This window comes from Tyto alba, unplaced genomic scaffold (assembly GCF_018691265.1).
Source record: "Tyto alba isolate M040663 unplaced genomic scaffold, T.alba_DEE_v4.0 Super-Scaffold_14, whole genome shotgun sequence".
Classification (NCBI taxonomy): Eukaryota; Metazoa; Chordata; class Aves; order Strigiformes; family Tytonidae; genus Tyto; species Tyto alba.
The window spans coordinates 9757649-9769979 of record NW_024881276.1 but is presented as its reverse complement, the minus strand read 5'-3'; the positions used below and the strand labels follow the sequence as shown (position 1 = coordinate 9769979).

At 43.8% G+C, this 12331-nt stretch overlaps 1 protein-coding gene across 4 annotated transcripts in view; it reads right to left on the bottom strand.

The window, feature by feature from the left end:
• Window positions 1-12331, bottom strand: part of FRMPD4 (FERM and PDZ domain containing 4) — a 357231-nt gene that overhangs the window by 307295 nt on the left and 37605 nt on the right. The window contains exon 1 of one of the 4 annotated variants that reach the window (XM_042788834.1): window positions 7941-8183. The exons of the other annotated variants lie outside the window; for them this stretch is intronic. Within the exon in view, the coding sequence (XP_042644768.1) occupies window positions 7941-7981 (41 nt within the window). The 5' untranslated portion in view covers window positions 7982-8183. Of the gene's footprint in view, window positions 1-7940; window positions 8184-12331 lie in introns of those variants that run through there. 4 annotated transcript variants of the gene reach the window in all.

Below are 12331 nucleotides of genomic sequence, written 5' to 3'. Positions count from 1 at the left end.
TGCCATTGTTCAGACATTCAGGTAAAAAGAAGCATCCTGGCTCTACTAATCTTCTTAGATAGGGACTATTTCAAGATTTCTTCTCTGGCTCTCTACTGCTCTATTTCAGTCAAATACAGAGCTCAAGTGAAATACATGTAGCTTGGACCTGTAGCACATGCCTGGCTTGTTCTACATGGCTTGTGCAACTGTTAGTGTTTCTGGTTGCATTTACTGCCACAGAACAATGGGCATTTTGCTCTCTAAACATATGAGTACTGCCAAATCCAGAGTAATATAATCACAAATTAAAGATTAAAAACAAACAGTGAAACTGCAAAATCGATACGCAAGGTAAGCAAAACCTTACGGACTGCATAATGCTGGAAAAGTATTTTATATAAGTGTATAAGTACTTACACAAGAAAGGCTGACAGTTCATCTGAACAATAAAATCTAAAACATACAAGAACTTCTAGAAAATCTTCATCCTAAACAGGGTACAATGAGTACTACAAAATTTTACAAATACTGATTTTACTTTTTTCTTCCCAAACAAGGTTATTTTCAATAATTACGTCTTCTCTTTACCACTCCCCAAAACCAAACGAAAAAGTACATATACAGAAATAAATTCTGGAGAACAGAAGGAACAGTTTCTTGGTCTTCTTGATTGTTAATGTAAAACACTAAGTAGTTTTCATCAATCCACACACACATACTTTTTATATCTATAGATCTCTTTAAAAAAAAAAAAAAAAAAAAGTCATAATACATTCCAATACCCCAAATCTCTTTCCCTTAAGGTTTCAAAAATGCCAAGCAGAATCCAAAAATAAACTCTATCAAGAACCAGATCATAAAAGGATTCATTCTCAACACTTGACTTCAGCATACAAATATGCCTTTCTCCCCACCTTCTTTTTATTCTCTGTATAGATCTCCTTTTTACCAACGGTTCTCAAAATCTTGCAAGATATCCACCTATTCTCCAGAACTTTATCTCCCCAAACTCCCATAGCTAAAACTAATAGCTTGCAATTCCCCTTACTAACTTTATGATAATTAGAATGAAAAAACTTGCATTCAATACCAACTGACAATGTTTTTATAATAATAGAATTCTTTGAAAAAGAAAAGTCAGCATTTCATCTAAAGCTATGTGTTGGTTTTGGCTGAGGTAGAGTTAATTTTCTTCATAGTAGCTAGTATGGGTCTGTGTTTTGGATTTGTGATAGAAAGAGTGTTGATAAGGCAGAGATGTCTTAGCTACTGCTGAGCAGCACTTACACAGAGCCAAGGCCTTTTCTGCTCCTCACCCCACCCCACCAGCGAGGAGGCTGGGGGTGCACAAGAAGTTGGGAGGGGACACAGCTGGGACAGCTGACCCCAGCTGACCCAAGGGATATCCCACACCATGTGGTGGTGCACTCAGCAATAAACTAGGAAGAAGGTTGGGCAGGGGCTGCTGCTCTGGCATCAGTTGGGCATCCATCGGTCGGTGGCAAGTAATTGTTTTCTTTGACCCACTTGTCTTTCTTAGGTTTTACTTCTCTGTTATTTTCCTTTTCATTACTATTTATTATTATTATTTTATTTCAATTATTAAAATGTTCTTATTTCTACCCAGGAGCTTTCTCACTTTTACCCTTCCAGTTCTCTTCCCCTGATCCCACTGGGAGGCAATAAGCAAGGGACTGTGTGGTGCTTAGTTGCCAGCTGGGGTTAAACTACAACAAGCTATGAACCCTTAAAACAGTTGTGAAAATATTCAAGTAAATCATCAACTGTTTTCCTTACCATCAAAGGAAGTTATTTTTGTCCAAGCAATAAATCTCACGAGGGACTTTGCTTAAAGGATACTAATCAGGTTTCTATCATGTCCTTCTCCTATTTTAAGTCACCAGTGAAAATTATTTTAATAGGAGGCAGCATTGCATTAGCCACCACCACACTCATTGTACTTCTTCAGAGTGTTCTAACTCATTTAAAACATTTTTTAAGTTTTGTTGGTTATTAAAACTAACAAAAATAAGTTTACGGGTTTATAGCCAACCTATATTTCTGGTTTTAATAATCAACCTATTAAAGGGAGTGTCTATAGACTCCGTACTAAATGTATACTGGTAGAAACATCTACAAACACCAGGTCCTGATTTAGGTCAGAGAGGCTTTTCAGTCCTGGATCACTTCACATATCTAGTTCCAATGTACTTTCATATGTTTAGATTTTAAACACTGTTTATTTCACTAGGATTGCAAATAATTACTGAAATTTATACTATTGGCACCGCTGTTTGCTTCATTTCCAGTCAATGGAATAATTATCAGGAAGAGTCTCACAGATTCCTTTAAAAGTCTTCAAACATGCCTTCAATAAACGTACAACCTTTTGAGTTTTCAAGTTTCTTCAAGATACTTCTAGAAACCTTAATCAAAATTAATACAAATATTTCACTAAATGCAATGCAGTCCTCAAGAAAAAAAAAAAAAAGTGAAATGAATTCATGGTTATTTGAATTATCATCCTGTATAATAAAATCCTTTTTGGAATTAAATTACCTCCTTTAAGCATAAAAAGGATAATCATAGGCTTTCTTACTGACACAGTCTTTTGTAAATACTGAAAATAACTTACAAGCTATGATATTGTCATTTCAAAGAGTACTTATGAAAATTGTTACAAAAATCATAAGTAAAATATCATCAGTAACTTAAGTACACTTCTAATTGTCTCTCCATTAACGTGACTTTTTAAACATCACAGCAAAATAAAAACATTACAAGGAAAAGCACGGGTAAAGAAAGATGTTATTCTGATAAACTAAAGATAGATAAGCATCCCAAAATCTTCTCAAATTCTTTAACAAACAAAACAAACAAACAAAAAAAAAAAGCAAACAAACAAAAACCAACAGACTGAGTAATCTCAAAACCTTAAATCTGGAAAACATACATCTGCTTGGCCACATAAAAAGAACTAAACCATGAAGCCAAGCAACCTCGTTCCCTGTAAGAAACAGAGGCTAGTATTCAGAATCTACAAACACAACTTCTGGTTTGTTAGATTTTAAGACAAATCTAGGAGAGGACATTTCACATCAGTTTGGCAGGACATCTAAAGATAGTATCTGAAGAGAACGGGACCAAGCACAGGGCTACAAAGGCTGAACAACGAGACAACAAATGTAAGACTCGGAGATTTGGAGTCTGTTTAGACTTGCTTTGCCTTTGTAAGCAGTAAGAACCCAAAAGCCCAAACATTTGTGCAGGTACCAAGTCAATCTAACTTATTAGAGATGCCTAGCTATGGAAAGATAAGCACAAAAGATGAAAAAGTGATATCTATCCACCCCAATGCAAAAGGAATTTGTAAGAGGTTCCTCCGTAGTGAGAAACCCAGCCTCAGGTTTAGCATAATCACAGAAAAAAAAAAGCCATTTTTGAGTGCTCTGAAAATAAAAGCTTTTAGGATTATGGGATTGTTTTGTTGTTGTCTTAAAGCTGATTCCAAGGCATACAGCTGGGATATGGCTATTCACATCCAGTTTTTAATGGAAGAAATTTAAGCTCAACCATAATGGATGGCAATGCAAAACTTGAGCAGAAAAGTAAAGATCCCAATATGATAAATTTACCTACCACATACTACAAATTAGCATTGCTGTTAAGGACAGGTCCAAGTCTTGCTGGTATCCTCCCATTTGTTATACAGGGTTAACCCTCCATTGATTATACTTGTAACATCCACAGTGAGATAGTGCAGATGCCTACTTTCTTACCCCATACCACAGCCCTGTTTGCAGGAGGCTTCCTTTCTGGTGACAAATGGCTGGCATGAGCTCAGAACTTCTCCTGCAAAGATAACTGTGTGACAGGGTGGTCCTGCCCGCCCTTCCCAGTATTACCACAGCTTACAGACTGATGGCCGCTCATGTGGACAACCATGTTATGTTCTATCTGGTGTTATTTGGCAGAGCTACAAGTAGTAGCAGTAGCAGGGGAACAGGAGATATGCATCCCAACTCTAGAGGGTCACTACTCAGTCACATTCAGGTGGCATCCAGCTGAGCTCTTCCCATAAGAAAGTTCTATATCCTGCTGTGAAAGCTCTGAAATAGAACTGACCTCTACAAACATCATGAAAACAGTCATTCCAAATAAACAGATTTTCTAACTAAAAATACCTTCTATGAATACTGGCTCAAACTCTTGCTAACCTCCATTCACTATTCTGACCTATTGTTTCACAGTTATGTGTCCAGTATTGACTAGAATCTTGACACTGTGCCCTTTATTCAGATTTACCTAGATCTGAAAATGCGCCATTTCATATTCGGTAGAGAAGCACCATCATTCCTCCACTCCCAATACCTATGCTCGAGAATCACCGCTCCACACCTGCGCTCGTTCTACTCTTTCCCCAGTCAGCTGCTAAAAGCAATTAAGAGAAAATACCAAGCAACACAGACTTCTGATCCAGCCTAATCTGGCAATTTTTATCTGCAATTTATCTATCCTACTAATCCTCCCTCCCAAATTACAGACATTACTGTACCATACATGCTTATGCAGCCCACACTACAGAAATATTCCCCTGCCTTGTACAGCTCCACATCAGAGTACTGATCCGTTAAACAAGGCTTGTCAATCATTCTCTACACTTGGAAATTCATTACAAGAAAAGGGTGTTGTGGGTTTTTTGTTTTGTTTTGTTTTGTTTGTTTTTTCTTTTCAGAGAATGATGCCACAAGATTTATACCAAAACAATTATTCCAGACCATTACTAGATTGGTGAATTTCCAAAAGGCAGGGATAGGGGAGTGGGGGGTGGAGAGACTATGTCAGCAAAAGTGCTATCAGTGTTTCTACAAGATGTTTTTGTTTTCAGAGTCAGATGGGTATCTCCGACGTTCAAAAATCAACAGAAACTTTACAATGAGGCATCTACATTTGATGCATACTACACAACATGACAGACCTACAAAGGCAACGAAAGAAAAAGATTACCAGAGATCACATCTGTCATAAACCCAGTTTGGCATTCTTTTCCATTTCTGCACACATCCCTTGTCCAGATTATGCCCATATTCCCCACTCACCCAGCAACTATGGACAGCTGTTGAAGCAGCTGCAGAAGTGAGAGGCTCTAAAAGACCCTACACACACAGGTACCACATGAAAAAACTGCACAGATAATTAAAATATAATAATATTTTATGTATGCTATGTAAAATTTTATATCCAGTAGCTATCTTCCATGAGTTTATACCTCGTCTTAAGTTTATTTTACATAACAGCTCTCATACATTAATTGATCAAGGAAAAATTTAAGTTCTCACCACATCTATTAAAATTATATCATGACTTTAAGAAGTACCCTTTGCAGTAGCCATCTATAACAAAGCTTAACCATGTCACTGCCTGCAGAATCAAGGCTGCAAACTACAATTATAGCTGCCTTGCAACCTAAACTGAGATGATTTGAACACGCAACAAAATAAAATTGAAAAAGGCGACTGAAAGTCATAAAAAAGTTCAGCACCAGCAAAGTTCAAAACAACTTTCTGTGGGTAATCTGCCTGCAAGATCACACTCTAAGTGAAATACTGTTTACCGTCTCACTCCTTTCTTTCAGAAAGGCCTTCCTTCCAAAAGCAAAGAAAGAGCTGGCATTTTCAGGCAAACTAGTTTTTCAATCCAAGCGCACAGAGGGATTAAAAATGGGGTTTATACTGGAACCTGTCTGCTCTGTGAAGCTCTCAAAATTGGAACAGATACCTAGCTGTTACCTAGGAAACAGCAAGTAAAGCAAAGTCCTATGTAAACTATTAGGTCATCTAACAACCAGAAAATTAGAAACAAAAAGAGTAGCTCAGTACAGAAATTATTTACTGCAATCAACAAGACAAACTCAGTCCCTAGGTACTTCATATCCTTGAATCAAGCGAAGCTGGACACAAGCTTTGAAACTTGTGATTTCATTTCAGAAGGAACTTTCAGGTTCTTCTGGAAAAATGCTATGATCTGCTTTTACTTGAATACAAATCTCAGCATTGGCAACAGCTGTGTCTTCAAGTACTCCGAAAGCTACAGATTTTGTACACACCCACAAAGACCAAAACTTACTAGATAGATAGATATGTATAGACACATACATGCATATAAAAACTGCCATGTACCTGACAATAACATTTCCAAGCAGTATATCCCTTCCTCTCATTCTAGCTCAAGTGAGACACGAGGATCTGGGAGCTTTTCTAAAACACTGTTTCCAAACAAATAGCAAGAGGTCAAGCAATTCAGTTCCCTGGAAAGAAATATCATACTGCGTCACCTGCTCCTTATCTATGTGAGCATATTTTCCCTCTCCTCAAAGTTTCCACTGTAGGTACTATTGCTGCAGCTCTAGAGGTATCAGCCAGGAACACGACACAGGGAAAAGCCAAGCGGGCTGCTAGCGTTGTAGCCGTCACATCGTGTAAAATTACTGTGAGCAGGATGAGACAATGATGTGCTTGAATGATAGCAGCTGTTCTGCGCTGGCATCACCACAAGCAGAGCTGTAATCACAGCCAGGTGCAATGGTGGGAATTTCAGGGGATAAAGGCTACACCTGCACCTGTGGCACTCCGCAACTTCCAGCCATGCAATATTTGTTTTTTAAGGTCCATCTGTCATTTTGACAAGCTCCCTACCTGAGCACCACTGGAGCAAGCTACCTTTGGTATTTCCTTACCAAGGCCTTTCTCCCTTTTGTACAACATCCACTTTCAGCCTCCTATGTGCTTCATAGACAGGAAAGGATACAGTAACTATGGTGTAGGAACCACTGAATCATAAGAATTCAGAACACTCCTAGTTACTGTGATCAAAGCCAAATCCTCTAGGAAGATTATCTGCACCAGAACCCTGAAAAAAACCTGCAACTCGAGTACTTCTATGCTGCATCTTTGAGATAAAGCACGATTTCCCCTGTTACCGAGAAGGGCTACCTCCAGCTACATTTAACTACGGCGAGAACATTTTAACAAGGGCTGTTGTGCTGCTTGATCCATCTATGCAGCTTCGGGCCTGGCAAGGAGCTGCGAACGCAACAGTCTGCAGCTAGAGACCACAACTCCGAGGCCATTAAAAGACACGTTTATTCGGAACGCGAAGAAAAAAGGGGGTGGGGGGTGGGGGGTAAAATCCCAGTCAACCACTCATTTAAACAACGAGAAGTCCATGCCTTGCACGCAAGGGCTAGGAGACGCCAAACCTACTCGCGCCCCAGCACCCGCCACCGTGTGAAACGGCGGAGGGGCAGCGCTCAGAATCCGGCGATGATTTCACCGCTTCTCTAAAAATACCGCTGCTGGAGAGCGGCCGGCGGGGCAGGGCGAGCCCCGGGCCAGGCCAGGCGCTGCCCCGCTCCCTCACAACTTCGCCCCCTTCCCCGCGGCCGCTGACCGCTCCCCGCCGCCGCTCCCGCGGGGGCCGAGGGACCACCCCCGCCCCGCTCCCGCGGGGGCCGAGGGACCACCCCCGCCCCGCTCCCGGCTCCCGGCGCCGCTTTGGCGTCTTCAAGAACCCGCTCCGGTCGCCCCTTGGCGCCAGCGTTTCACGGCGGGCACCGCTCTCGCCCAACCGCGGCCGCAGCGCGGCGAGGGGCGCCCGCCGCGGGACGGGGCGCCTCGCCCCTCAGGGAGGGAGGAGGGAGGCGGGCGACCCATCTGCGCGGCCCCGGCAGGTGCCCCGGGGGCTGCGAGCGCCCAGCGCTCCCACCCCGGGACCTTCGCCCGGCTGCGAGGGAAGTTGAGAGGGACGCGGGCGCTCCCCACGCCGGGCAGCCCCCCCCGCCTCATCCCACCCTGACCCCTTCCCGCCCACACCGGGCAGGGGCAGCGCCCGCAGCTGCGGGACGCCCGCGGGTCGCGGAGCGGGAGCAGCAGCAGCAGCAGCAGCAGCGAGCAACCTACCCGGAGAGCTTCCCAATCTTCACAAAGCTAAACACATCCATCCATGCAGCCGGCTAGCTCTGCCCGTCACACTCACTCACTCCAGCGGCGGCGACAGCTCCATGTCGGGAGAAGGTTGCGTCCAGCGGCGGCAACAGCCCTTGCGAAGGCAGGAGCCGGCGGAGGCAGAGGCTGCTACCCCCCTCCGGCAGGGAGCTGGGCGTGCAGCATCTCGCAGGAGCCGCGTTCATCTGCGCGCAGCCCTCCCCCTTATGTTCCCCCCCACACAACCCCCCCCCCGCCCTCCGCCCCGCTCTCCGCCTGCCTTGCCCCCCTGCCCGGGGTAACTCAAGGATCGGGGAGGGCGCTGGGGGCTGCCCTCAGCCCGGGCCACCGCCGCGCCGCGCCCCGAGAGGCGGAGGGGGAGGCGGCAGCAGCAGCAGCAGCAGCGCTCCGCTGCCTCTTTGCAGTATCCCCGAAGGACGAAGGCGGCGGCGAGGAGGCGGGCGGGGGGAGCTGAGGAAGGTGGAGGGTGTAGAAGGGGGAGTTTCTGCTCTCGCCGGCAATGTCTCCCCCTCCCGTGGGGGAGCGGGGAGGGCGAGCGCCGCCCGCTGGCTCCGGCCCGAGGCGGCGCTGCGGCCGCGGGGAGCGGGGCCGGGCCGCGGGGCTCCCCGCCGGGCCTCCTGGGGCCGCGGCGGTGGAGGCGGAGGGCAGGGGGTCGGGGGTTGGGGGGCTGCCCTCTCCCGGCACGCCGGGGCTTCCCCCCGCCGGTGCAGGGTGGGGGGCACGCCGGAGAGAGAGGGGAAAGGCAGCCCTGTTGAGTTGGAGGCGGGTTCCCCCGGTTCCGGAGCGGCACCCCGGGCCTTGCACGGAGGCCGTAGCGCGGGGTCCTCCCGCAAAGTGAAAACTGGGGAAAGCAGAGAGCCCGCTTCCCCTCTGGCCATCTCCCCTCGGCGATCGGACCGCTCCAGGCTGGGGAAGGGCCTGTTGGCCTTCAGCCCTCAAACTGGGTGCTCGTCAGCGGCGGACCCGACGTCAGGCAGCAGGGCTCAAAGCCACCGCCTGGCAGTTGTCACCGTCCTGTGACCTCTCTACCCATGCTGGAAAACAAGACTTGGAGGAACGGGGGTCCCCGTTGTGGCAGGAACATGGCAAGGACCGGCTCGCAGCAGTGTAGTTAAAATCAAGCATGTCGCGCCTTGTGGAAAAATGACGCGTCCAGATGTTGCGATGCGAGAACAGTAGAGGCACGCTGCCCTACGCTTCTGTCCTGCATCAGGCTTCAAAAGAGATGCTGGAGTTTAGGTACCGGTAAGCTTCCCGTGAGTGAGCAGGAGAGGAAGGCATGTGAAATACAAATCCATCTTCATGCAAGCTCTACGCTGCAATACAGTAATTCTCCACGTGGGAATGGATTTTCTCCACTTCAGTGTTTTTAATTGTGTTTTTGTTGGCTGAATAGCTTGATACGCTCTTTACTTCCTGCCTTTACAGAGTTTCGGTCTTTTCTGCAGGCTTGCACCTACACTCTCCCACCAACCAAGAACTTCAGAAATGACTGGAGAGATCAACATGTAGAGTCCAGCAGCCAGATGAAGACAATGCACTTTTTTAATATTAAAACTTGTATTGATAAGAGAACTAAAAGAACAGGCAGTACGAACACTCACTGTGAACTGGGTTTCACACTATTCTTTAAGACAATAACAACAAAGAATGATTGATCATCTGTTTTCACTGGGAGAATATTGAACCACCAGCTAGAGAACACTTGCTGGCCTACCAGGGATGTAAATGTTTTGGGCATATTCTGAAATGCCATAGGAAGTATTTTATGCTAGTGCATCAAAATATTTATGTGGTTCTTCCATGTAACTCCATTTATTGTTATACCAGATTTTTTTAAACTGCAGAACCTGTGTCTGTCATTCACGCTGCTGTATTGATTGGTGAAAGTTACAAAGATAACACAGTCTCAGCTGGTTAGAAACTGATTTATTTATAAAACTGTCATTTATTTATAGACTGAGGAGATAGGTCAAGACCCTACAAAGCTAACTGAACCTGTTGAAATGATATTCCATATATAAAATTAAGTACATGTGTTCTGTATCAGACAAAGTTCCTGTTTTGAGCACTTCATGCTCCAAGACTTGTCACATAAAGGTGCCTTGAAGCATAGCGGTGAGAGTCAGAGAAGTGAAGTTGTTCTAGGGGGTCACTAGAATTTCTGTGGTTTCACAGTCTTTGAGTGGGAAGGCAAATGTCATCCCAGAGTATATTGACTGGGGTATTCCCTGTAAAAAATATACAGAAAAGCAGAAAGCCTAAGATCTGATCAGAAATGCCATACTCAGCTTATTCAAAAAGTACATTGAAAAAAAATGAGAGCAGGTGCAGGAGGATGCTAAGAGAGTCTTAAACATAATGAAGAGTCAGTCTTGGGAGACTGAAAGAGCTTTGCCTAGCAAAACAAAGACTAAGAGGTAAAAAAGGCTGTTGTTTATAAATACATCAGTATAGTAAAGTCAAAGTGTGTACCCAAAATGATAGGGCTTTACGGAAAGTCATTAAAATTTGAAACAAAGCTGAAATTATCTTCTTGTTCTTTGGCATTCCAAACAGATAGATGAAGTATTTCTGTGTTTATGGCTACTTTTATATTTTTGTTTTCCTAGGCAGAAACTTGCAACAGTACACATTTTCAAGAGTGGCGGTGGAGATACTGTTGCAATAGCCGACATCCTGGATGTCTGTTAATAGCAGTAGCACAGGAGTCTTACTCCCAGATGTGCAGACATGGACAGAGAACCTGGACAAGTGTCCTTCTTCCAACTGTGCGAAATACTGGTAACTTTTCAGAGCTTTGCTATGCAGGAATCACGCACAGAGGAGGAGACTGGGGTATGAGAGCAAGTACTTCAGTTCATGGTTCTTTGTGTTCTAGTGTCACAGCAGCTGGATATAAAACTAGGTCAGAACCGTAGGAAAATATTAAAATTTTCCTACCCAAAGAAGCAAGGTGATGAGCATTGTTCTGTTTCAAGAGTAAATGTTGATATCTATAGTTTGGACTGCCTTTGGAGCCATCATCTGTACATTGAAATTGTATTTTGTTATATCTTTATTTGCAGGAACATCAACTCGACAAGGTCATGCCTGAACTCTTGCACATACATTTTTACCTTTTTAGTTACTACGGTAGGATTCTTCTCGCTAACTGCTAGAAGTTAGGGATACAGCCTCAGCTAGTCATACCCTACCTCTGTGGTGGACAGACACTTACCATTCCAAACCATCTCCTTCTAGAAGAAGTGACATACACTGCTTTTTGCAGGTGCTTTATTTTCTCTGTCAACTCCAATCAGAAGAAGCCTAGATGCCTACTTTTGACTAGAGGACTGTCTTCTAGATGTCTAAAGTTAGGTGAAACAAAACCCATGTGAAGGTGACAAAGGTACCTTTAAAGGCTGAATGAGAACAGACAGGCAAAGACAGCAAAACAACATGTATTTAGTATCTCGGTAACAAACAATAATTGAACACGAAGTTCTTGATCTTAAAGCAGGAGTCTGGCATCAACTCCTGGCTGAATTCTTAGCTGGGTTGTTTTTTTTAGAACAAGATAGTAAATACAGCTTTTTGAGGACGCTTTGTTACCGTGTACTATTACCTTTTTAGTACTTTTGTCCAAAGTAATCCAATTAGGACACTTAATACTAATGTTTTGTGTAATCGTAGATATCCTAGTATAGACTGTGGGCCAGTGAAAGCCCTAATTTCATATACTATGCCAGGAGTCTTTGTCTCATAACACGCCTTGTTCTGAAGGACATGACATACATATGTAATGTGCATAGGATTGTTATGACATCTTAACTTTAAAAACAAATAAATCACTGTAAAGACTTAATTTTTTGAATACCCTAATTGTTTTGGTCGTAGGTAAACTGTTAAGATGATGTAACGTAAGTGTCTTTATGAATGACACAAGTAAACATCTATTTTTGTGTTCCTGAGTTTTAGGGCTTTTCATTTCTCCTTCTGAGGCACTGAATACTCACTGGAAGAATATGCTTTGGGCTTTCCTGGATACCACACAGCACAAACTTTTAGCCCTGCAGCTGGACCAATAACATCTGGTTTATTACCTACAAAATGAGTGGAATTTGATCCTATATAAATTAAATGAAGACAAGTAGAATCCTAAGCCAAAGACATAATATGAAACCTCTGAAAATGACTGAGGCCTAGTTTTTGTTTTAATACTTCTGGAGATCTCTCCAGTTTTCCTCTCATATAAATTAAAACAAACAAACAAACAAACAAAAACAAACAACAACAACAACAAAAAAAAACAAAACAAAACAAAACAAAACAAAACATCTCTATAGTTGTTTTTAAGACTAGTC